This window comes from Stegastes partitus, unplaced genomic scaffold (genome assembly GCF_000690725.1).
Source record: "Stegastes partitus isolate 25-593 unplaced genomic scaffold, Stegastes_partitus-1.0.2 Scaffold2610, whole genome shotgun sequence".
NCBI classification, from domain to species: domain Eukaryota; kingdom Metazoa; phylum Chordata; class Actinopteri; family Pomacentridae; genus Stegastes; species Stegastes partitus.
This window is the reverse complement of record NW_007580341.1, coordinates 6,456-31,288: the sequence shown is the minus strand read 5'-3', so window position 1 is coordinate 31,288 and position 24,833 is coordinate 6,456. Positions and strand designations below refer to the sequence as shown.

Sequence of the window (24,833 nt, the reverse complement as noted above, 5' to 3'; positions counted from 1 at the left end):
GTCAGATAGTGCCAGCAGAGGTAGATGGTTCTGGAGCTGTACTGGATGGACTGGTAGAGAGACAAAGGGCTGGAGCGGGTGAGGTAGACCTTGGCCTGCTCTGTGTTGCTGTAAAACACTGAGACAGAAAGACGAGAGAGACATGACGGGAGGATGTGCATGCAGACGGTACAGCAGTTGACAAAGGTAATGAATGTTAAACAGATAAAAATGAAATAAAAGCAAACAATAAAGAAAAAACAATGCAGTAAAACACGTGGCATAATCAGAGCTAAAGCTTCATTAGTAATTTCAATTATATTGAGTGTTTTTTTTTCACATTTTATACATTTGTGTGCCTTTCAATTCTAAATAATGATGTGAAACTGTTCAAAATAAGTGAGAATCATGATTATTAGTAATTACAACTAATACACGGCTCACTTGGAGAGTTGTGTTATTTGTGTGTGTGTGTGTTTGCTGACCTCGTCCGTTGTCCTGGTGTATGTTGAGCAGCTGCAGGCCAGAGCAGGCAGCCAGCAGCCTCTCTGTGCCGTCCAGACTGGCGCCCACCGCCTCACTGATCTCCTCTGCAGACAGAGGGCGCTCTGCACCCAGCAACACGTCAAACACACCCAGCTCGCAGGACGTGAACACCGTCTGAGTCAAGGAGTGAAGAAAGAACAGATTTAAACAGAGCAGAGCGTGCCTGTGCTGTGCTGTGTGAATAAATAAACCACTAATTAATAATTAATACAGTTCTGTCAGCAGACGCAAAAAAAAAGCAGCAAAAGCACATCACATTATATAATCATACACATCAGAACAGAGAGGCAGCCATGCTTTTAATTACTTATTTGATTTGTTTGATCAGAATATCCATTCCTCCATTGCAGATCATTTATTGTGGTGATAATAGGTGACAAACATTAACAAGCAAATTATTAAAAAACACTTATTGGCGATACATTTAGATATACTTAGACTTGAAATATCATTTAAGACAGTACAGTTGACATGTGTGGCTATTTCATGAGGTTCTAAAGTTTAATGAACAGGTGTAGCAGGAACCATGTGACCTATGAGGTAAAACACTGAACATGCATTTGCTAGTTTCAGGCAAAATGCTTTAAAAAAAATAAAAAATTTTGAAACTTGTGTAATGTAGCTGAAGTGTTTTGTCGATGCACTTGTGGATTTTGGATAATTGCATTATAATCCCTAATAGTTTATGGACACTAAGCACATTTTAGTCTTTTCTTCTGGCACATTTTGATGCATCAAGCAAAATCTAAGTATTTAAAAGTAAACACAGTTTCACTCATTCACCTGTTGGTTCCTGCAATAACAATGCATCAAAAAGCTTCATCATCCAGCATTTTTAACAGAATGTGATCATGGTGTTACAGTAAGTAAATTAAAGTGTGATAAAAACTGAACAGCGGTTGCTAAAAATAGAGCCAAAAATCTAATATTTACACTAATGATGTAGCCATCAATACACAGAGCAACATTTGCCAAATCAATTATCAAAAAAGTTAAGCTGTTACCTAATTGACTAATTAAACCCTGTGGCTGTAATGCTTTGATGCAACTGCGATACTGTGTGTGCACGCTACACGTTACCTTGGAGATGAGGAAGCCTTCCATATACTCCAGTATTTTTCTGGGGTATGTGTCTGCAGCAGGCGCCTCCTCACTTGAACCCACGTCTTGACGTTCAGCCATGGCCACAGCTCTGCACGTTGTGCTTTTCCAAGCTCTTACACCTGCAAACCGAGCTTTGCTGCAAATCCGTCTGAGCTCTGGAGACGCTTCAACAGGTGCCTGTGTGAATGACAGCAAAGGCAAAACCCGACTAAAAGAGGGAAAAGTGCCCACCCAGCAGCAGCAGCAGCACTGAGGGTAGCAGTGGGCTAAGCTGATTACAGCCAGATAACCCAGATTAGAGCACGGGCTCAGTCTGTCAGACAAAGAAACAACTCTGTGGAAACACTGCTGCCTTGTTCATTGTCACTCAGCCACTGCATTCTCAGACCAAAACCTTTCCACAAAGTTTCATGTAACCCAAAATGTGATCAACAGTGTGGGATGACCAAACCTTGGAGTGAATCTGCATCTTATAAAAGATGTGCTGCTGCTCTCTGACTAGCTTTGATACTGATGGTAGCATCATACTTAATGATCCAGTCTGTCACGTCACATGCCTTGATGAGATTACAAACACTAATCAGTTTGACTATTAATTGTTCAGCCACACAGTTCATTATCCCCAGCAGCTGAATGTACTGTAGATATGACAGCAGAATCACAGAAGGGTTTGGAGAAAGGTGTTGCATAGATTTTAGTTGACTGACAAGCACTTTTGACAATTTCAATTTTGTTGATTCGATCGGAACAAAATGCAGGCAATGGTGCATCATCAATCAATCATCATGGCTACAGCATTTCTGATCATAGAGTCCTTTATGTTGCTTATTCAGAGCCAGTGTTCTGCTTCTGGGATCTCAAACCTTGACTCCACTTGACAAACGGAGTTTGAGCTCGAGTTCAGCTACAAGACATCTGTTAAATGAACTAGTAATGAAACGAATCCACTACAACGCGCGATAAAGCAGGAGAAACATCCTAACATCCCATTTTTACTGTTGTACTGTGCTGCTTTCCTTTAAAAAAAAATGTTTTACTTCGCCATGCAACATAAAAAACTCTTTAAGGCCTCAAATCCATCACTTTTATTCAAGACTGACATATAACCAAGCAGAGAGGGAGCGCTGGGATGAGTTTAATACATCAGTATGCTTCCAAAACATCAAGTCATGCTTTCCTTCCGAACAAAACAATTCCTCCAATCACTCCAAAATCAAAACGTCTCAACTAAAACTATGTGATCATTACGAATGCAGCCGCTCAGTCACGACAAGTCCTTTGTTGTAGAGCTCAATAAAAACCTAAATACTGACACAGCTAGGCAGCTAAAACATGACAATGAAATCAGTCGGTGTGCCTGACAGCTTTAAAACGGAGGGATTCTTACAATAGTCTGCGGAAAATTCACAGTTGTAATGGAGCAGCAGTCATTCACAACGGTTCTCTTAAACATCTGCCACAACTACAGCAGCCATAAGATGTAGATCACATGCTCGTCAGAAAACAAAGTGTTTGAAACCTCATGCCGACAACTTCATACAGGAGCCTCTTATGTTTTCCATAGTTAGGCTACAGATGTGGATGAAAGGCTGAGAAGAAAACCAGACACAGTTTGTATTCAAGCTTCCTGTGGCCCTTCATAGACAACAATAAGAGGTCATCAGTGGGTTTTATGTTTCAGGAAAGGTTAGACTGGTGTGTCAGTCTACGAACCACGGGCCGAGATTATTCTTTTCAAATTTAAATTTGCCAAATCACTGTTCTCATCTTTTAGTATGATGAATACCAACAGCTACATAATGAACCACATTTAAATAGTCTCTTTTTAAAATCATTTTCACTGACAGAAGAATAATAATAAGAATGTTCTCTTAAAACCAAACCACACAGTAAAGTTTCCTTTTTAAGCCATGACCTTGTTCAATGTAAATATTCTAAATATTTGGAATTTCTTATGCGCGAGTAACGTTAATCCAAAATATGAGCTGCTGGGGAAATAAATGACTAAAGAGATAAGCGCATCGCTGCAGAATCGACTTAACATGGTTCAAATATGTGGTACGCTTCATGAATTTATTGCTTGGACTTGACTTTTTTTTTTTTGTAGTCGAGTTTTTCGATGTAAGATTTCTTGTTTTATGCCAAGCAGCCCTGTTCAGAAAAAAGCCAGTAGGAGCGTTACTTAACTAAGGGACCAAAAATATCTATCCTGTCTCTGAAAGTTGTTAGACTCTAGCTGTAAGTCCCAAAATTGTGAATAAATCAGTCAATAAAATCATTACAGTGATGAGTTCAGCGTCGCCTGGAGTGGCTTCTATCTCTACAGTTGCTGTGTCTCCTGTATCTTCGACTGTAGTGACTGTGACTCCTCCGGTCTCTACTTTTGTTGCTGCTCTTTGAGCTGCCTCTGCTGCCTCGGCGGTGGCTACGCCTGTGGCTCCTCCCTCCGCTGTAACTCCTCCCACTGCTGCTCCGGCTCCTATCTCTGCTGGAGCATGTGCTCCGGCTGCAGTGGCTGTGGCTGCGCCTCCTGCCGCCGTGATGATGACTGTGGCTCCTCCTTTGACGACTGGAGCTCCTCCTTCGGCGGCTGGAGCTCCTTCTCCTCCTGCTGTAGCTGTGGGAGCGCCTCCTCCTGCCCCGACTGTATGAGCTCCTTTCTCTGTGGGGGTGGCCCCTCGCTTGCTCCCTACTCTGCCTGCTCCTTAGCACCTCTTCCCTCCTTCCTTCTCTGTCTTTTTTCCTGTCCTCCCCTCCTCTCCTCTCCTCCGTTGCTTTGTTTTTCCCCAAAGCATGGGAGTGCACGCTGGATTTGGACGCTTGTTTTTCTTTGCTCTCAGCAGCTTTTCCTCCGTTCACCAAACCCAGGACCCCAACCATCACATCACCAGGATCAGACGTCCCTTCACTTGTCTCAGGGACTTCTTGGTCCTGCGTGCCGGCAGGTCCTGCCGTTTTCCCGCAGCTCTTCTTCAACAGGTTGCAAAGCAGCCTCTCGCGCAGCTCCTTCTCTCTACGTTGCAGCTCTAGTGCTCGCTCCTTCTCCACCTCCACCCTTCGCAACTCCTCCTCCTGTTTGCGTCGACAGGCCTCCAGCTGCTGAAGACGGGCTAATTCCTCCTTCTGTCGAGCCTGCTCCTGCCTCTCCTTCTCCTCGCGTTCAGCCCTCTCTTTCTCCTGCTGCTGCTGCTTCAGCGCCTGGGGAGAAGGCGAACACACAGACAAGACAAACCATGAGGATGAAATAAACACACACACAAGGACCCCTAAAGCTGATGTTACTTCTTGCGAAGCTAATGAGTACGAAAACTCAACAGACAAACAAAACACAGACTGATTTTGACTAAGTAAAAAACTGAGCAAGGGTAGGTCTTAAAATGTAAAACTGTTTCTTTAAAGACGATCCCCAAAATCACTGATCCCATTTGATTGCAGACATGCCAAGTAAGTTGTATTCACTGTTGTTGTGTGTTTTGTGTTCCGCTGTTGTGTATGTGTGCAAACCCATTCAGAGGTGTGCTGTGTTTCGGTTGTGTTCATTTACTACCTTGGCCCTGGCCAACAGCTCAGCAATGAGCCGGATCGACTCCAGGTTGCGCTGAGCCAGAAGGAGCCTCCTCTCCTCCATGGCGATCTTCATCTGCAGCTTCTTCTGCTCCTCCTCCTGTTGCCGCCTCACCTTCTTCAGATTCCTCCTCTCCTCCCGCTCACGTAGCTTCTGCTCTCGTTTCCGTATCCTCTCCTCCTTCTTCCTCTCCTTCTCCTCCTCTTCCTGCTCCTTCTGTTTCCTGAAGACGTGGTAAAATGACCTCTGTGAATATCTTATTGTTATGATACATTAACTCTTGTCGAGCAGCACTAAGTGGCAATGTATGGTAGCTTTGACTGCTGCAGCGAGTGCAAGATTACATCAACCAAGCCATTGATTAAGTTGTCAAAAAATGACCTCCTTAACACTCAGTTATTCTGTTCCTCTACTTAGTTGTTGTCTCAGTGGACACAATGCTTCTTCCACAATCGCACTGATGTTTCTCTGTTTAGCTTTTAAAACAGTTGAATACTGGTTTTAAAGCTCCTGCACTCATCTTACATTTTTTAAACAAAGCAGAAAGCCATGAAGAGCACACACATATCCTGTTAATGCAGGGGATGGATATAAATCTAAAGGTGGGTAAGCTTCACTGACAGGTGCAACACATTGCTGTATTTTTTCACATTTCCTACCTGGAGGCTGATGCAGGACTTTCAAAGTGAACACAAGTTTTTAACTTCTTCCTTCAACAATATAAACTTTATTTACTTCTTCTGCAGAAAAATGTGATTCCAGCAGTTCAACACTGTGAATTACATCCCACTGCCATGATTCACACACTTCCCTTGTTGATCATAAGTTAGCTTTCCATTTCTATTCCATCTTCCATCATACCTCTCCTCCTCCTTACGCCGCTCCTCCTCTTCCTTCTCCCGACGTTTCTGCTCTTCTCTCTGCCTCTCCAGCTCCTGTAGCTTCTGCCTCTCCAGGCTTCTCCTCTTCAGAGCTGACTCACTGAGATGCTTGCTGGTGTCAAAGGTCACCTGTGGAAAACACACAGGCACATCGTGTGGAGGTTCATTTCCCAACATGCTGCTGTCGTAGTTATCTATATTACTTTTAACTTAATCTGCAAATAACTTGCTTTAATTTATGAGTTGGAAATTGAATTTTTCTTGAGACAATAAAAATGTTCACATTAACAGATTTTTGGAGGGTTCACTTTTTGAGGATATATTTACACGCTTCAGACAGACTGCTTGCATTCACGTTATTTATCACAGAGTCTTAGATTTTAAAGAGACAGCACAGTAATGTGATACGCAAGACAGACAAAACACTTCATGTCTTGTGAAATTTTGCACCGTCCCCTCTTTATATCAATGTTATTTCAAAACAGAGCCAGTTTCCAGCTTTGTCTTTTGTTCATCATCTCTTATTGCAAAGCATCCTTTTCTTTTCTTTTGTCATTTAGATTTTAAAGCATTATTCTGTGGATTAAAACACTTGGATCTCTAAAGATTTCACATTTTGGAAAAATTAATAATGCTGTTTCAATTCTCATTTCGCTTAAGACCGTTTACAGCAATGTGTTCAAAACTAAAAAGGCCTGCATGGGTGGTTACAGGCATGGGTGAGAAAATGAAATATAATCCAGGACTGCCAGTTTGACAAACACGTCTGTGAGTTTGACAGCTTATCGGATACAAACACCTGATAGTGTCTTATGAGTCTACGAAGAAGAATTTTATAGCTGTGGAAAGCCAGGGACAGTCGTTTCAGTCCTGCTCCTCACAGTCGTAGCTCAAAAGCAGAAATACAGTATTCGTGGTACATCCCTGTGTCATAGCAGGGGTCTCATTTAAAATAATAAGGGCCGAATCTTTTCGTAACAGAGCTACAAACGTGGCTCCATTCTTTTCCTCTGTGCGGCACGAGTTTCAAACTAACATCCAGAGCCCCGGGCTGCCAGGTTATGACAGTGAAATTAACATGTTCAGCGATGAAGAAACGGAACACACTAGAGCTGTACTCACTGCTCGCCTAATTGGGAAAAGATATATCTTTGTACACCTTAATGACAAATTAAACTGGCGCTTTCTTGATGCTCTGCTCATTTAAGTTTTAGGTTTCTCTCTCTAGGATTGAACATATGAAAGAAACCAAAGTGCAAATCATAGTTATGAAGCTCAGAAACTGGGAAGCTTGAAGGAGATGTCAGCTCAAGCGCTGGGAGGGAATTTCTAGCCAACTAATCGGGCAAAAAATGTCATAGCCTTTTATAAAAGCTTTCCAGCTACTATAGCCTGCAGTACCTTGATGTTACAGGCCACTGCCTTTCCATCGTCTCCTTTCAGCATCAGCTTCATGCTGCGCAGAGTGTCCATGGCCTTCGTGAAGCCGCAGTATTCCTGATACTGGACATAAGCCTCGAAGTTCAGATGACCACCGAAGCTGAATGTACTGAAGTTCTTGTCCAGCATCTCCTCCCTGTATGGGTCCAGCATGGGGATGTCAACATTTCGCACCTAAGATCAATAAAAAAATGTTATTTTTGTTTGAATCCTTTCATATTGTTAATACGATGAAATATACTTTTGGTGTCACGGCAATATATATATATATATAATTAGGATATCTGTGTCAGTGTTCTTAGTTAAATAATTTCAGAAAATTATATCACATTAATGTAATGCATACAACTACAGTATCTGTTTAGCATGTTAGTGTATTAGTTAGATTTGTAGTGAAGCAACACTTCTGCCTCCTTAACTTACAAGCCTTGCTTATGCTGAATTTACAGAAGTAAAATATGAATTTGGTGTTCAGCTTAAAGTCCGTTGCAATATAGACAAACAGAAACAGAACAGTGAACCACCTTGCCAAATGTCTGGAAAACAGCAATAAGAACTTCTTCTGAGGGCCGGTCAGGGAACAGGCTGTCCTTCTGACTGAACCAGCGACAAGGAAGTCCTTCCAGGTGGATGGTGTCAGGCCTCTCTCCTGGCAGGGTCTCGTTCATGTCCTTGGCGTCACGGAAAAATGAGTCCCAGTCGTGACGAGTAGGGAAGTCCACTTTATTCTCTACTGCACGTACCTGAGAAAAGAGGGGGAGGTAATTACCCTTAGGTGCCAGTTTATTATGTACAACTAAGCAAAACCAATGCAGTCCAACACAAATGCTCTGTAAAAATTTGAATACAATATGGATAATGTTCAGTACTTTGGCAACTCTTCTTGGTAGGTGTGAATGTGATTTCACTCTTGCAGATGTGGGTAAAAGGGGAAATTTATTCCACATGTACCTTTTTGGACACATACAGATGCAAACAACCCAAACTTATCAACTCATCAAACTTAGATGGTGTTATTAATTTTAAACACTAGCGGTGGACATATTACTGGATCCAACATTCTGTCTTTTTCCATTATTTTGTTCACCTATTCTCTCTGCCTGTAGTCACCACTCTGATTCCCAGCATTGCCTCATCGGCAGCACTATCTGATCGGCTACAGATCACACATAATCGCCTATCAATACTGAAGGATAAAAGCCTAAAGGTTATCTGATAATTAAACACACAGAAAACAAAAACAAAGGCATTTCATCGAACGTTTGTGCTGTGAGTGTGTGTTATTCTACATTATGGCCAAACGACTTCCATTTTTACTGAAAATGTATATTGTTATCAGTCTTCTTGATTACTAATAATCAATATCATCGGTACTGGCTGACCTCTATTAACACCATAATCAGCAGCGTGACACCATGTCAACCGTACCTTCAGCACATCAGTAAATCCACTGAGTTTGATGCTCTTCCCATCCAGGCGACTCAGCAGGCTCTTCACCACCGTCTTGTTTTCCACCTCCCCTTCGAAGCGGATGAAGTCCATGGTGCTCTTGGAGATTCGCAGGGCTGCAAACTGCTCTGGAGCTACCATGGCCTTGACCCTCTCCATCACCTCCCAGTTGGAGATGCTCTTGCCTGGCAGCTTGAGCTGAGGCAAAGCCACGCTGACGGTCATTTTGGCGATGGGCTTGAGGTACAGGCTGTAGTCAGTGGAGAGGCACACTGCCTCCGTAGTGTCGTGGACTATGGTGGTCATTGTTGCGGATAGGTTGGGAAGCTTGGAGAGAGAATAAAGATGGTTAGCACTGCTTGTTTGTGGCTTTTGTGGATTATTTTAGCGATCACGCATTCAAATGAAAAGCAAACAACGTGGTGGTTTACAAACTCAAGATTTAATCTGTTTATTTGTTTTTGTCCGGTCTGGAAGTGTTGTGTTGTTGTACTGTCTCTATCCAAAAACACAACTGCTGTATTTGGAAATCACCGCGCATTTAGAAATCAGACCTAAGGTCGCTTGTTATTTTCATTCAGGTTAGAGTTCACCTCTGTCTCAAAAAACCTTCAAGTTTTACACAACTATCTCGCTAAATCACACGCTTAAACGTTATATTAAACATCGTTAACACTAACACCGCTAAACAGTGCGTGTTTACGGTTTAATCCGCGATGACTGAATGAAATGCTAACACACAAACTGTATGCTAGCATGTAAAAGCTGTTGCAGCAACGTTTGGAGCGCAAACATGACATTAGCTGTAAGTTGACGCTAAACATTAGCTTCCGTTAGATCCCCAAAGAGGCTGTAAAAACAGCCCAATAACCAGCTAGCTAATGTGGACAGGTTATACACAATGCCGCGCCAATAAACAGCTATTACGCGCAAACCAATTAGTTAATGACAACAGCTAACGGTATTGTTGTGCTAGCTAGCCGCTAGCTAGTTAGCTTCAAGGTTCTCTAACTATCTTTCCAACAACTGACTTTATATAACGATTCATCAGTTATCACAGGTTTGATCACAACCTACCCAACGTCAGTTAGCCTCCCGGTTAAAGAAAAAAAGCAACAAACTTATTGCAATGATTTATGGAGAGTCAAACAATGCAAGTAAAAAAAAAAAAAACATCCATTAAAAACCAGCTGCATGCTACTTCCGGGTTCAGTCAACTTTGACCTGAGTGTGTGACAGCCGCCTCGTGTGGCTTCATTTCAAAACAGCGACACCACGTGAAGCAAAGTGGGAAAAAATAGAGAGAAAACAGGACAGGACAAAAAAAAAAGCTTTAATTATCTTCATCATCAATCAGAAAGTAGATCTTTTCCTGTCAGAGTGAAGCAAGGTCAAATGGATCTACATAAATCTGTAGTTTAAAATATCTAAAATATGATGAATGCAAAAGAATAAATAATTTTAAACTATTAAATAAATAATAAAACAAAAATATAAAGACAACATCTTGTTAAATTCAGTCCATTCTTTTCAACAGAGGGCAATAAGTATTTCTTGTTCCAACACCTGGCGTCTCATCATGAACAACTATGTATAGTACAGTTGGATATGATAATAAGCTGACACAATGGGATCAGAAATCAGAAAACCCAAGTCAGTAATAGGTGTGTCCATCATGTAATACCACACATTTAAATTGCACCGAGTCAATGAGGTCACCAATGCTGGCTTGTGGAATGTGGTTCCATTCTTCCTGAAGGGTTTGGCAAAGTTGCAGAAGACTCCCATTCAATAACTATATGAAAAGTTCATTCATTTTTTCTTCCAAAAGTAGTTATGATTCTTTTTTGTTAAAGTCCTTTTTTCTGGTCAGTGTTCTGGTGGTCCATTTGAAAAATCCTTTCATAATTAAATAGAAATAAGGCCTTTAAGTGTGCGATGCTAAAGTGGTGTGTCTGGTTTGATTCACGTCAGGAGTGATCATTCTCTTTATACAGCAGAGCCGGCATCAGGCCGGTACAGCTGGGCAGGCAGAGTGTCCTTTTCAGATCCACACTCTCTTTCAAATATAGTCACTTTTGGCTCCAGAAACTCTGAGATGGCGATCAGGAGGTAGCAAACTTGAGGCTTCAAAATGATAGTCCACAAACCAGTGGGTGGTGTCACGGTGGCTACGTTTACTTTTATTTGCAGTCTATGTGTTGGACGTGTTCATCTGGAGCATCCCACATTGTTGATGGATGACAAGTATGTAGGCTGTGGCTGCTGTAGAGGGTTGTGCATATTCTGGTGACGTCAGGATGTGCTTTGTCTTGCTGAAACATCAAGTTATGTTGGTCAATAAATTTAAACAATGGGTGTGAGGATTCCATCTTGATGTTGTTGGGCATTAAGGTTGCCTTCAGTGAGACACAGACAAGGAACGTGAGTGATCATGACACCGTTCTGCCGTTAGATTAAGGCCACAGTGTGGGCAATGAAATTGCAAAGCAGTATCCCTCAGGTGAGTCCTAGCAGTCAGAGCAGATATTCTCAGGGTATGCAGACGAACAACTTCATCAGCAGTCTCTGTAGCTGACTGCAAACAATTCTGCTGATGGATGAGCCAAAGTTGTGGACATCCAGGTTCCTGGCTGTGACCCTAACTGACACATCCACTATGCCTGTTCTCATCTCTCGTTCGTCATCTGTGGCATCATGTCATTTGAATAAAGTTGCATTCTAGGTGGCCCTTTATATTCACTGGTTAAAGGAGTGTCTGCGCGTCGGTCACACGCTTATTGTTCTTTGAAGCCACACCTGGCTCGGGTGTGGATTAACTCAGTGGTTAAGAATTTGCCACAAGTTGAACAACTCAAAAAGTTTTCGTGCACAGTTGGCTTAGTTTTCTCATCACAACAATAGAAATGGCATTTTAAACTTTTTTTTCTCTCTGAGTCACAACTAAGACCGTTCAAATTTTAGTTCAGTGTAACCGACAGGATTTATGTTTCTAAGTAGTTCATTTCTTTGATATGATGCACAAAATCCTGACTTTCTGGTTCATCTAGTTGGTCTGAGAAGTCACATATTTAGAGAAATAACAACAGCAGACGATAGATGACTGAATGCATCCTACATACACCTGTATCACTATTCTGCACTACATACATGTGATTCATTTAAATCACTTACAGGAAACCTGTTACCTTTTTATCTTGACCAAAAGTCACATTAAATGCTATGCACTGCTGTAACACAATAAAACCCGAAAACCTTTGATACTTTTTATTGGCACAAGACAAACGAAGGCCGGGGTGACCGTGCAGATTTGTTTTTGACTCGATGCCTGTTTGGAACTGTCGGTCACGTTAGGCTTTGTGTGAATGTCATCATCACTGTGGTAACTGATTCGGGCGAAGGCGAGAGATGTGGACAGGCTGGACATGGATTAGTCCAACAGTGGAGGCCCCAGGCAAAAAAGTTGGCACAGTTTCCCTGAAAAGATGGCAGAGGAATTTACATAATGGGCATTACTCCCTTCACTGTGTATGTAGGTCAGTCGCTGCAGTCAGACAGTCTCTTCGCTCTGTCCTGATCAGCAGTCAACTAATAGACAGGCCGCCTACGGCAACTTTGGATGCTGCAGGGCCAGAAAAAAAGATCACTTCTGACCTCTATAAATCTTTTCTAACTTGTAGGCGAGGGAAATATCAAAGACGCATCAAAAGAGCACACTCTGAATTGAAAGCATTTACTTTTACACAAGGAACACGTTGCATGTGATATGGAATGACTGTTTACATGTAATCCTGCTTTTACATGGTCGATTAGGTCTGGTAATCACGAAGAAGAGAACAGGCCCAGACAGGGTGCCAGAGGAACATCAGTGCCACAAGAGGATTGTCGGAGCTGTAGTTATCTGTTCGGTCCCAGGCGCTGAGTACACTGACAGGAAACGAACCATATCCCTCTCACACATATGATGGCTTATAAACATCCTCTACTTCTCACATTTCTTTTATCCTCGGCGACATGCTGGTGCTAACAGGCTCAGCGGCATGCCTAACAAGGGAAAAAAATCAAAACCACTTGGCCTCTGTCGCATCTTATCGAGCATAATAAACTGATAAAACCGGGAACAACCTTGTATCCGCAGTTTAAGTGGTTGTGAAATTGTATTAGTGTGGTTTACATCCCAGCCACAACAACACTGGCCCGGTGCAGACTTCAGCTCAGCGCAGATCGCTGTGAATTTCATCAATCTTGTCGGGAGTTTTGGTCTTCGCAACAATACAACCACACTCAGAGACACAGCACAGGTGCAGAATGAGGACCGGCTGTGAATACGTAAAGCTGCCGTGCTACGTGGGCAGCTTGCGGACAGGACGCTGTGGATATACTGTAAATGCTGGACCAGAGCTGGAACAGTGGGTGATCAGATCATCAATTATTCAGCACCACCAGACAAGGACAATCGGTTGGTGTCAGCAGGAACAGCGGATGAAATGGCTTGCTTCAGTCCACTCTGACTGAACTCGACACAAGTATTACTGATTGTTTTTATTTTTTAATGAAGCCTCCTATTATTTTGGCTCAGACTTCGGCTGCTGGGGATTTTTTCCAATGCATTAATTCCATTTGTTTGCTTGCACTGTCGTGGGAGTACAGTTATTGTTCAGAACTTTAGTTTTATGCAAACAATTATTGCTTTATTTCACATTTAAGGATGAGTAGAAAGCTGAGAGTGGCTCATTGACAGTGACTTCACACCACAGAATAACTTCACAGTATTTCACGAATAAGACAGACACAACTATTTACAGACACGTAAACTGCAGGGTGTACAGCATTTACATTTCCCCCCAAGTCATGCAGCTCAGAAAGTGACGTCAAATTACATCTGTATGCGACATTTCTACATGAAAATTGTCAACCGTACAATTAAACGAGGCCCAACGATTTAAGTACAAATCCTACAAAATACGAAGGGAACATTCATGAAATCTAGGAAATGTCATCGAATAAGTAAGGTTCACATATTTGGGAAACCAGTTAAAAAGTCACTGTGCTTGTCAGCTAAACATACAGCATATTCTGATAGACTCTGTCCTATTCACAGATAACGCAAACATGAGGAAGTGATTGTAAGGTTTAGACTGATACAATACAAACCCTGTAAAATATCATGAGATGCTTGATTGCATATTTAATGTAAAACCGATCCACGCTCTGCTGGATGTCTGTGGCTGTCTAGACTGTAACCTAAACTTAACTTATCCTCAATAGCGTCTCTATGTCCCTGTAGGATTTTAGCGTAAATCCTCCATGAACTAGCGAATCTGTGTCATATTTAGAAGACTTTCTGGAATGAAAATAGTCAAATATGTATATTTAAATGTCAGAAAACACTGTAAAACACTGCAATTGACTTCCAGAGCCCCATACCGTTTACAGCCCCCCCGAAACGCACACGTTAAGCAATAAGTGAACCTGTTTCAGAAAATTTGAGGTACATTGTAGTCAGTAGAAAAACGTATATAAACTATGTGGTCCCTGTGCTTTCAAACTGTAGAACAGCCTCTAAGTGTAACTAATCAGCGTTTTATATAAATAACTGGATCTAACTAAAGGTTTCCTGGAAATGTCCCCCCCCTCATCAGCGTCACTAACACTGAACAACCGTTTTTAACTCTCTTTTTGGTGCCATTTGTTGATGAACAAAAGTGAAAGGTATAGGGAAAAAAATAGCCCATGCATCTAAAGGTGCAACAATGTGATAATATATCTACAATTTTAACTTATAAGAATCATCTGGGTCCAAAAACAGCTGTCATGGTTTTAGTTCATGCAGTTTTTCCTCCCGTACTCACCTAAACTCTTCAAAGTGACAAAGTGCAAACATGATGATTTTACATGGATACAAGAATTTTGTGGTTAAAACCGTTTGAATATTAAAATCTGCTACTTAAGAATAAAAACCTTTGTTCACATTATATATTTAAAAAAAAGCACCAGCCGGTTACAGGAGGTTGAAATACAGAAACTGAGCTCTATAAATATATTACTCTACAAACAGAAATACAGTTTCGGATAACGGTGTGGATTCAAAACCCAAGTGGTTCTTTCAAATTCCAACGCAACGCCAAAACTAAAGTGAAGACATGTGACAGGACTGCATGTTGTTTCTGCATGTGTGTCAGCATCACGCCAGTAGAACTTGTTTAACTAAGATACCTGGCGTAATGTTTGCTACCTGCTCAAATCACACCTAAACAATATCGGAAAAATAACAAACAGAAAAATCAAGTTTGAAATCATTTCACAGTTCAGCTTTCAATAACTGAATTGCCGTGGCCAGTAAAATGCTACGTAAACCTTTCAACAACAGTCTAACAGCTGCAATAGGAACAAAAATAAATTAGAAAAAAACATAAATTTGTGGTTATAATAATAAAACTTCAAAATCCGCTGCTTGTTAGGATGTTAGGGTGTGTACTGTGAAATGCTGCCGTAAAAATATCTGACCAGTCGGACTATAAAGGTGAGTAAACTACAAATCCAAACATGATCGCTGGCTCTGAGTGGTGTAACTTTATCCAAACAGGTTGGACAGCGGCCTGGTTCGGAGAGGACTGCTGGGTAGCTCCTCTCCTCTTCCCACCTCGCCCGTGTCCCTGAAGGAGGCGCTGTGGATGATCTGGGCTCGGTGGCGCGTGGCTCGATGCAGCCGGGCGTTCAGTCGGCTCAGGGACGTCTTCCTCTGCATGCCCCCCTTAGTCTTCCCCGTCCCCGCCGCCTCCTCTGCCGCCTCCGCCGGTGGGTTCAGCAGCCGCAGCGGGTTCAGGTTGCCCTGGAGGACTCTGGGAAACCTCCAGCCACGCCCTCCGCCACTGCTGCCGTTAGTGTTTTCGCTGTCCGACTCGGCTCCCGGTGAGGTGACCACTCCCTCCTCCTGCAGGCCGGCGGCCAGCGGAGGGGGAAGGTACTGGATGGCTCGTCTGCCGCTGTAATCTCGAGCTTCGGGGTCTGCCTCCCAGTCTGACAGCAGCACACGGACCACCTGACAAAACAGCACATCACAGACAGATATTCATTTAGAATAAATTGGGGTTTAAAGTGATTAAAATTCAGCTATCACAAATACCTGTATCAGGAAATAATGCGGAAATCTCAACCCAGTCCATATATTCCTGGCTGCTATTACGAATCAGCAATAAATGGGAGGATTGCAATATTTTTGTCTTAGATTTTTCTATCATTATTCCATTAATTTCCCATAATTTCAATAAGGAAACCTCCAGCTGGCATCTTAATAATTAAGCAGCAGGTTCCCAGTTTAACACCTCCGTCTCACACTTGAGCTGCCGAAGCTATCGGTTCAAAAGGTATCTGGAAGTTTTTGCAGGCACCAAGTTTTCTTACTGGGCTCCATCCAGACCAAAACATTGCACACACATTTTTTGCAGTTCAAAAAAAAATTGGACAAAGCTAAACACACACATGATGTGAACTGAATCCTCTGCAAAAATATCAAAAGTTGTGATATTTTCAACTCATTGTTTGAGCCAAAAGTGCTACTCTCTACCTCCTATTTCATTCTAGTCCAATTAATTTGTTTTGCAAAGAGCTTTTGAACTGATGATTCCATCCTGAGCAGACACAGTGTGAGTAATTATGCTCTGCTTCACTGAGCAGGTGCAACACATGACACCGCACTCTCACCCTGACGACCCACCTGTGTGTGTCCATGCATGGCAGCCAGGTGTAGCGGTGTGTATCCAGCACTTGATCTCACGTTTACATTCACAGGTATAGTGTTCTCCTTGGCAAAGGCCAGCAGCTGGGAGAGCAGCTCAGCTTTGCCCTGCTTAGCTGCCCAGTGGAGGCAGGTAAAACCCGTCACAAAGTCTCTCTTGGTCACCAGGCTCGGCTCGACGGCCAACAGGGGCTGCAGGCTTTCCCACAGACCGTCTGAGGCGCACAGCATCCACTCGTGCTCGAGTGGGTCCAGGGTCACCGAGGCGCAGTCCTCATCGGTGGCTGAGGAGAGGAGGGACGCTGAGTCGCCATCGCTCCTCACCGAGTCCCGGAGACGTGAGCCGCGGTTGATCATAGACCTACGAACCTGCAAAAGGCAGAACGTAACAAATGGGGCACTCTTTAGATTTGTTTTACATCAAACCAACAACATACAGTGATTATTTAGGAAAGTAGTGCCATCATATTGTTACACAACAATATTTAATGCCAAAGAAGCACAGTGTCCTACCTGAGGAGAACTACTCATCATCAGCTCTATGAAGTTCCTGCGGCTTCCTTTGGGTGTGTTGATATCTCCGATAGCTTCCAGCCCCTCCAGCGCGCTGTCTTCAGAGAGGCAGCTGGTCAGCATGGCCCGCTGGGACCCTTTGGACACCCTGCGTGCTCCTCTCACCTGCTGGTTGTTGGACCCTCCACAGTGGGCCACGTCCAGATCTGGAATCCCAATAACTGGGGCCGACTCTCGCCTCCTCCTGTCCCTCAGCTTCACCTCTCCTCCACCAACAGGGGTGGAGGTCTTGCTCTGGGAGGGGGCTGCAGGTTGCTCGTTGCCATTTGACTGCTTGTCGTTGTCCAGGCTGGCAGACTGTGGACTTTGTGCTCCTGTAGAACCATTGCACGGGTTATGCTTTTAGCTATCATGCAGTTTTTTGCTTACATATTGTAAAAATTTTTGCATGATGCTGACACAGTGTGACCTGCACAGGTATGAATGTTTTTCTTCCTCTTAGAGTGAGTATTGGCATGCAAGAGGTCAAAATGAATGCTGCTACCAACACAGTAGGTGTTGGCCTTCAAAACAATGGCCAAAGCCTTGTTTGTACTTCACCATGCTGTGATGCAACCCAGTGGGCCAAGAGGACAGAAACATCTAACCAAGTAAATAAGGACGCATGCAGATAGAAACGAGATAACAGGAAAATAACACTCATATGGATGAAATAAAACGTAATATCCACAATGGGTGCGTCCCCCTCACCTGTTCGCTCTGTGTTTTCAGGGTTGCCGTTGACATAATTGTTGTCCAGCCTCTCCTGGATGTTGCCATTGCACTCCGCGTGATCGTGGCCGTCTGCGTCCGAACGCATCACCGACCCCGCGCTGCCTTCACTGTTCAGGCACACGAATTTCACGCCGTCTTCCACCTTCACGAACCCCACGCTGTCAACGATGCGTTTCAGCACCTCGCGATCCACCCCTTCCTTTGACTGCTCGTTTTCCTCCCACAGTGATAGGAAATGATCGATCAGCTCCATCTGTTGGACCCTCCCTCCTCGCTCCAGCAGGAACTCCTGCACGGCTTGCTCGGTGCACCGGGACGCCATCGTCAGCCCGGACCACTCCGGCGGGGCGCGGGGGGAAGCGGGGTTCGTAAACCTGGAGCGTTTCAAGATGAGCCCATGTTGACGCTCATTCACTTGGCGATGACAGCATCTTCTCCTCCGGCCTCCTCCTCTCCTCCACGGGGAGAACAGTGCGGGGCTCTGGCAGATAGGGGTCGTTGCGGCTCACCACGGATGGAGTCGTGCTGCGTTCCAGTGCTCATCGTAAAGTCAGACTTCCAACGACTGGCATAATTTATCATGACATTTAAGGAGAAAGTGGTTTTATTTTATGGGTCCACTGAGCAGAAGTGTAAATGAAAGAAGTGTAAATGTATTTGGTGCAGGTATTCAACAAATAAGTAATTTACTTATGTAATAATTAGATAAAAATCTGTTGGTAGCCTATTTAAACTTGACATCCCTTGATACTCCTCATCTTTCTGCTGGTGGGGTTGGAGTCTATCCCAGCTGACTCAGGGCGAAGGCAGGTTCACCTGGACAGGTAACCAGTCTATCACAGGGCCACACTTAGAGACAGACAACCAAGCACACTCACATTCACACCTATGGACAATTTAGAATCACCAATTAATGTCAACATGTTCTTGGACCTTGTGGGAGGAAGCCGGAGAACCCGGAGAGAACCCACGCTGCACGAGGAGAACATGGAGACTCCTCGCAGAAAGATCCCAGTGAACCGGCGGCCTTCTAGCTGCAAGGCCACCTTACAGCCCTGTTCTTATTTATTGAGTTTATTTCGTATATATATGTGTGTCATCATCAGAATCTGTTTTTTCCCCCCTAAGTATGCTTGCACATACGAGGAACCTGACTTGATATTTTTGGTGCATAGCAGTAAACACTGACAAGTAGAAAATGTTCATAAAGAATAAAATGCTTTATTTATGAGTTCAGTGTCAAGTCAATAAACAGTAGGTGAGCAAATCCAAGGACTTATGAGCAATGTTCTTATTTTCCACATCCAAAGGAATCTGTGCAATGTCTGAATTCCCACATTTGGAAGAATCTTTGCTATATCAACTGCACTTATGTATATTGCTTGTTTATTTGTATTTTCTGCTGATGTTCCCTACTTGTTTGCACTTTGCCATTTGGACACTGTAAATTTCCATTCTGTGGGGTTAATGCAGACTTGTCTTATTAAATAACAAAGAAATAGAACTATTTACAATGTGTAGGAATGTGCAAACTAATCAACTAAGAATATGTAAGATTACACAGTATGAGATGTAAACAGCTTTATATGTGCAAAGTATAAGAATATTATTTGAAAGGTGTTTATTCATGTAACACACTCAGTCAATAACTATGGTGGAAAGAGAGAGGCAGTGTTACTGGGGTCTTGGCCTTGAGGAGATCAGCTGTTATTTGGAAAAAGAAAAAAAAAGTTCATATATTAGAAATAATGGCCTGTCTTGGCTTGACCACGAATTTTTGTCTTCTGACCCAACTGAGTGGGTCAAGTGCAGTGTAGTTTTGAAAATGTTGTCAAAACTCTTGGATGTCTTTGTGATATTCTGTCTGAAACCGTATATCAACACCAGGAACAGCAGCGTGGTTGCGCGGAAATCTGCTTTACATTTTTTCTGACGGTCCGCAACGTAAACACTGGGAGCGACTGGGAAAACTGAGTTGCGCCGTACCATTATACAAAGAAGGGGTGTAGGGTTGTATTAATACAGCTAATTATTAAAGTCTTACAGCAATTTTTTTTGAAATTTTAGTGTATATTACGCTCCAAGGAAATTAAATATTCCAATTTATGTGACAGTAGCCCAAATATTGAGGACAGTGGTTTAAAATCACTTTTACAAACCGTAGACTTCGCCTCATTCCTGCATTGTTGTGAATGGTCCGGTCTGTCCAGTTGTCGACGGTAGACGCAGTGAGGCGGTCCTGACCAGGATTCTAAAAAAAGAAGAAGTCGGTCTTTGTCAGTTTTATTGTGTTATTTTTTATTTTATTTATTAGGGCTATTGTCGTCTGTCTAAAACTATGGCCTCCTCGGACGTTGCTCGGCATCCGGTTAGTATTTTTCCTCCTTGGTGCTTAACAAATGACAGTGTTCTTGACAGTTGAGCAGGGAGTGTCCGGAGCTATCATTAAGTTAGCTTTGCTAGCCGACAACTTCTTTATGAGTTTCAAGTTATTGAAAACCTGAAAAGTCAAGAAGTAACTCAGTGTAGAAGTCAACAGCGATTCTGCGCTTCTCCTCGATGTAAAGCCACATCACGAAGAAGTACTTATCTTCTTGAGTATCCAACTTTGTTTTAAAAAGAGAGTCTCTGGTACATCTTTCACCAAAGTTGACCGCGGAGGCTAACCGGCTAACACAACACTAGCCGTCCCCAATTAATGTATTAAAACAATCCCGTGTTTCACGTTTGAACCATCATGTATTGTTAGTTACTAACACACAGTTCGTTTAAGTTTAACTTTAGCTCCAGTTCTTTTGTTCATGATAGCTCAGTGATCACACATTTATTATTTATCACTATTTTCTGAATGAAATCTCGGTCAGAGGCACTCCAACATAGATAGCTGTTCATAAACACACTTCTGGTTTGTTTCTGGTTCAAGTTTTGTTATCAAAAGTTGAAGGCATTCCCTTTATCTCAGCAGTTTGTCTCCTATCCAGGTCAGTGTTCCTTCTGCAGAGCTGACTATCGATACTGAGGATATCTGAATGGTTACAGGTCAAAGGAGGACGAGATGAGCCACAGACTTGATATGAAGTTATAGTTGTCACACTGGGAGAAATCTGCTAATCACAGTTTGACAGATTGTCTCTCATTTGCTCAGATACAGATTTCTCCTTTAAGCTAGATGCTAAGAAGTTTAACAAAGCAAATAGATTTTACATAACCGCATCTTAAAAAGAACAAAAAGTCATGTATAGAGTTTGAGATCAGGCCCCTTGATGTATGAATGTGTGGCTCCATTTGTTAATATTGTGAAATGAAAGAGTTGCAGCATCCTAAGAATGAGCTGTCTCTTCTGTGAAATGTGTTCCACAGGATAAAGGAGTCCGGCCCCTGTCTCTCGCTGGCCATGTGGGCTTTGACAGCCTTCCAGATCAGCTTGTCAACAAGTCCATCTGCCAGGGCTTCTGCTTCAATATTCTCTGCATTGGTACCTTGTTACACACTCACACTTTCTTTCCAAGACAGGCACACACTGTGGCGTTACTAAAGTTAATTTTGTGTTTACTTGGCTACATGTAGACCAACTTGATTTGCTGCCCTTTTTTAGGTCTGCCTGAGCCTTAAAGCTCATTTAGTCCTCAGTTCAGAATGCATTTGGATCACAGTGCTTGAGAACTTAATATTAGGCAGATAAATTTGACTTTGGGCAGTGTCGGTTAAATGAACACTGTTGTCATAAAACGGAAAGCTGGTTCAACTCTCCTGTTTACTCTCAGTTTTACTTTAGCAAACTATGTTTAAGTAACACAACATGTATCAGGCAGATTAATGCTTGCATTACAATATTGTGTAACTGAAAAGTTTTGTTACTAAAACCTTTCTGCACTCTAGGTGAGACCGGTATCGGCAAGTCTACGCTGATGGACACTCTATTTAACACCAACTTTGAGAACTTTGAGTCATCCCACTTTGAGCCTCAGGTGAAGCTGCGGGCTCAAACCTACGACCTGCAGGAGAGTAACGTCAGACTACGTCTCACTGTGGTCAACACTGTGGGCTTCGGAGACCAAATGAACAAACAAGAGAGGTGCGAATGAATCTGTGAGCGAGCGTGTTATTGACAGTGAAGAAGTGTGATTATCTCAAAGTGTTTGTGTTCGTTTGAGGGATGGAGGTAGTTAAGAATGAGTGTTTAGATAAATATAATTTCTAAATTTTCTGGTATTGTGAAGCCCAAATCACCGATCACCGCTGTATGTGTGCCCTGCAGCTATCAGCCGGTGGTGGACTACATCGACAGGCAATTTGAGAGTTACCTGCAGGAGGAGCTGAAAATCAAGCGCTCTCTGCACAACTACCATGACTCGCGGGTCCACGCCTGCCTTTACTTCATCTCCCCCTCAGGTCATTCACTCAAGTCCCTCGACCTCGTCACCATGAAGAAACTAGACAGCAAGGTAGGAGAGAGACCACAGTGTTTGTGTGTGGATTGGTCAGTGTTCCTCTTAATATGAGATGCTGGAAGTACGGAGAACATTTAAAGGCACTGTTGTAGATCCCAGACAGGAAATACTTGTAACAAATGGTGAAGTTGCAACACTGATAGGCCACAAATGAGGGATGAGGTGTAATTGCCAGACTAAGCTCTTTTTAAACGTTGGTTATGTAACATTGCAGGCTTCATTAATCTGCTAAAGTGACGACATTCAGCCATTCAGACATGAGTCTCTTTTATGTGAGTGTTGCTGACGGCCTCATTTAGATGTACCCACCACACTGATGATGAGAGACACGATATATGTGTGATATTTGTTGATAGTACATCAGCAGTATAAAACAAATGATTTAGTCTAAGGTACAAGCAAGATTATCAAACTGTCCAAATAACTAATAGCCTACTTTACTGATATTTCCTTAATGCTGAAAATCAGTATGATGGTAATTTGACTCCTACTTTACAAAAAGTAAAAAATATATTTATATCTTGACACCTGTGAAGGAAGTCAGGACTCTTCGCCGTTAGATCCTTACTGATTCTCTCTCCGTATCAGTAGTACTTCATAATTATAAGTAATTAATGAAGTTCTTGTTGTTGCTCAATGTGTGTAAATGCTCACAATTGTCTTGCTTTGGAGATGCTCATGTAGATCCTGCTGCAGTTTGATGCTGCATCTGTTTATTAAACTCAGAGGAACAGCTGGAAGCAGCAACCTGAACTCCTGTTACAGTTTTGTTAAAACCCAGATTATATTTATTATTGGAGGTCTCAATAATCTGACTTGTTCTGTCTTCACTGCAGTAAAGTTTTATTTTTGTGAACATTTACGTTCATAACAGCTGTAAAATTGTTGAGTAAAGTGAATGATAGGGGTGATTTTTAGCAGCAAACTGCATCTTTTGTGCTCTCTATAATGTTTTAGATTAATATTGGTGCTAAAATGTGAAAAAAAAGTCTTCTCTACATCACTCTGCATAACTTCGGCATGTGTATGCCGATCTGTTACTGCCGTGTTATGTAATTCAGATATGTTCAAAATTATACAAACACATAACCAAGTAAGATTGTCGTTACAGCTTTTACAGAAAACTGACCCGTCTGCTCATTGTGACATGTACCGACACTCTCATCTGCTGTCAGATTAACAGAAAGGAGTTTGTGAATAGCTAAATAAAAGAGATGGACAACTTTTTCTTACTTTTCAGTATAAGCTGACACGTTTTTACCTGAAGAATAGCAAAATCAGTAGTGAAACTTTGGGAGGAACTGGCATCCGGTATCAGCAGCTATGTAATGAAAGAACCCCAGAGATGGATGGTCGTCTGTGTGGCGGAGTCCGTAATCATCTTTTTAGGAGAAGTTGCAAAAGCTTTCCATTTGACAAAGCTCAAAATGACAGATTGATGAATTTGCCATAAAATGACAGAACTGGAATTTCTGAAATTGTCTACTCAGTGAACTAATGAGAAAAAGACATTTGCATAGAACATTTACAAAGATAAATGCCTATCTCAGAAGCAGAGGCTGCAGGAGTTTGCTATCAAGTAGGAATGCAAGGAATCAGACATGAAAACTGACCACAAACTGATGTGCATGTGAGAGGCAGCAGGGTTTTCTGTATAAGGAACTAACGCTGCTGCTGTTTCATGTCTGACGGCTGAGAGAGGTTCACCATCAAACCAGCTAAAGCCCTCGTTCCGTTGCTCCTGAAGTGGTCAGAAACTTTCCCATGCTCTCTGTGTGTAGTGACTTTGTGTTTTTTGTGCGTTTGTGCGGTTTCGCTGCTCCGGAGTGTCAGTAACCCTGGATTTGCGTGTGAAAGGAATAGAGAAAGCAGTGGAATGCTGTAATCACCTCACGCACACACACTCGAGTTGTCCTTTTGTGCCACTGTACAGATACGCACAGAAAGAGGCGATTGTTGATTCTGCAGCAGCGACACATAGACAGTCACTCACTCAGACAGCTGTTGGAACAGCTCTCCCAGCGTTGTTTTGTTTTCTCTGCTGCGTGTTCTGTGTGTTCTGTGTGTGTGTGTACGGGTGTGTGTGGTCTGGCCCGGTAGCTTTCCTAGTGACAACAACTCATTCCAAGCCTGTCTTTGGTCCGACAAGATGACAGACAGACAGACAGACAGGAATGTGGGATGCCTTGGACAGCACACTGAACTGGGCCAGAAATAACATCAGAAAACATGGTTTATGTAACGCTTATCTAAAAACAGTTTAGACGGATCTCAGATAAAGAAAAGCAAATATAGTTGAGTTTTTTTTGTTGAATTTCCACTTTAGCTGGTCAGACTAACGGATGTGTTTTTGAAGCGTCTACATGTTGTTTCATGCCGTGTTCATCGTTACT

At 42.6% G+C, this 24,833-nt stretch overlaps 4 protein-coding genes across 5 annotated transcripts in view; 1 reads left to right on the top strand and 3 right to left on the bottom strand.

Annotated features, from left to right (window-relative positions):
• Positions 1–5: 5 nt before the first annotated feature.
• LOC103375469 (acetylserotonin O-methyltransferase) lies at positions 6–1,707 on the bottom strand (the record flags this gene model as incomplete). The annotated part of the gene is made up of 3 exons (XM_008305770.1): positions 1,606–1,707; positions 465–639; positions 6–118 (listed from the first exon to the last, which is right to left on the bottom strand). Coding segments are annotated over exons 1-3 (390 nt in total), but the record flags the coding sequence as incomplete, so codon positions are not given.
• Positions 1,708–2,690: 983 nt separating this feature from the next.
• akap17a (A kinase (PRKA) anchor protein 17A) lies at positions 2,691–10,162 on the bottom strand. The gene is made up of 7 exons (XM_008305769.1): positions 10,042–10,162; positions 8,944–9,291; positions 8,040–8,258; positions 7,477–7,689; positions 6,056–6,204; positions 5,177–5,417; positions 2,691–4,827 (listed from the first exon to the last, which is right to left on the bottom strand). The coding sequence occupies exons 2-7, from the start codon at positions 9,268–9,270 to the stop codon at positions 3,922–3,924; spliced, it is 2,055 nt and encodes a 684-aa protein (XP_008303991.1). The 5' UTR covers positions 9,271–9,291; positions 10,042–10,162; the 3' UTR covers positions 2,691–3,921.
• Positions 10,163–15,538: 5,376 nt separating this feature from the next.
• On the bottom strand, positions 15,539–18,311 carry sowahca (sosondowah ankyrin repeat domain family Ca). The gene is made up of 4 exons (XM_008305768.1): positions 17,966–18,311; positions 17,216–17,589; positions 16,682–17,071; positions 15,539–16,006 (listed from the first exon to the last, which is right to left on the bottom strand). Exons 1-4 carry the CDS (start codon positions 18,309–18,311, stop codon positions 15,539–15,541), a joined length of 1,578 nt encoding a protein of 525 aa, XP_008303990.1.
• Positions 18,312–20,202: 1,891 nt separating this feature from the next.
• Positions 20,203–24,833, top strand: part of septin10 (septin 10) — a 10,083-nt gene continuing 5,452 nt past the window's right edge. For both annotated transcript variants that reach the window (XM_008305766.1, XM_008305767.1), the window contains exons 1-4: positions 20,203–20,357; positions 21,350–21,464; positions 21,869–22,064; positions 22,248–22,434. In XM_008305766.1, the coding sequence (XP_008303988.1) occupies positions 20,328–20,357; positions 21,350–21,464; positions 21,869–22,064; positions 22,248–22,434 (528 nt within the window). In that variant the 5' untranslated portion in view covers positions 20,203–20,327. The remainder of the gene's footprint in view (positions 20,358–21,349; positions 21,465–21,868; positions 22,065–22,247; positions 22,435–24,833) is intronic.

Bases quoted from the DNA above. Each gene is read 5' to 3' on its own strand.
- sowahca (XM_008305768.1), bottom strand. From the start codon at position 18,311: ATGGCGTCCCGGTGCACCGAGCAAGCCGTGCAGGAGTTCCTGCTGGAG. The intron at 17,590-17,965 runs GTGAGGGGGACG...ATGGTTCTACAG, and splicing joins TGAAAACACAGAGCGAACAG to GAGCACAAAGTCCACAGTCT. The intron at 16,007-16,681 runs GTGGGTCGTCAG...CTGTTTTGTCAG, and splicing joins CCATGCATGGACACACACAG to GTGGTCCGTGTGCTGCTGTC.
- akap17a (XM_008305769.1), bottom strand. From the start codon at position 9,270: ATGACCACCATAGTCCACGACACTACGGAGGCAGTGTGCCTCTCCACT. The intron at 8,259-8,943 runs GTACGGTTGACA...CTCTTTTCTCAG, and splicing joins GATTTACTGATGTGCTGAAG to GTACGTGCAGTAGAGAATAA. The intron at 5,418-6,055 runs GTATGATGGAAG...CCACGTCTTCAG, and splicing joins CGGCGTAAGGAGGAGGAGAG to GAAACAGAAGGAGCAGGAAG.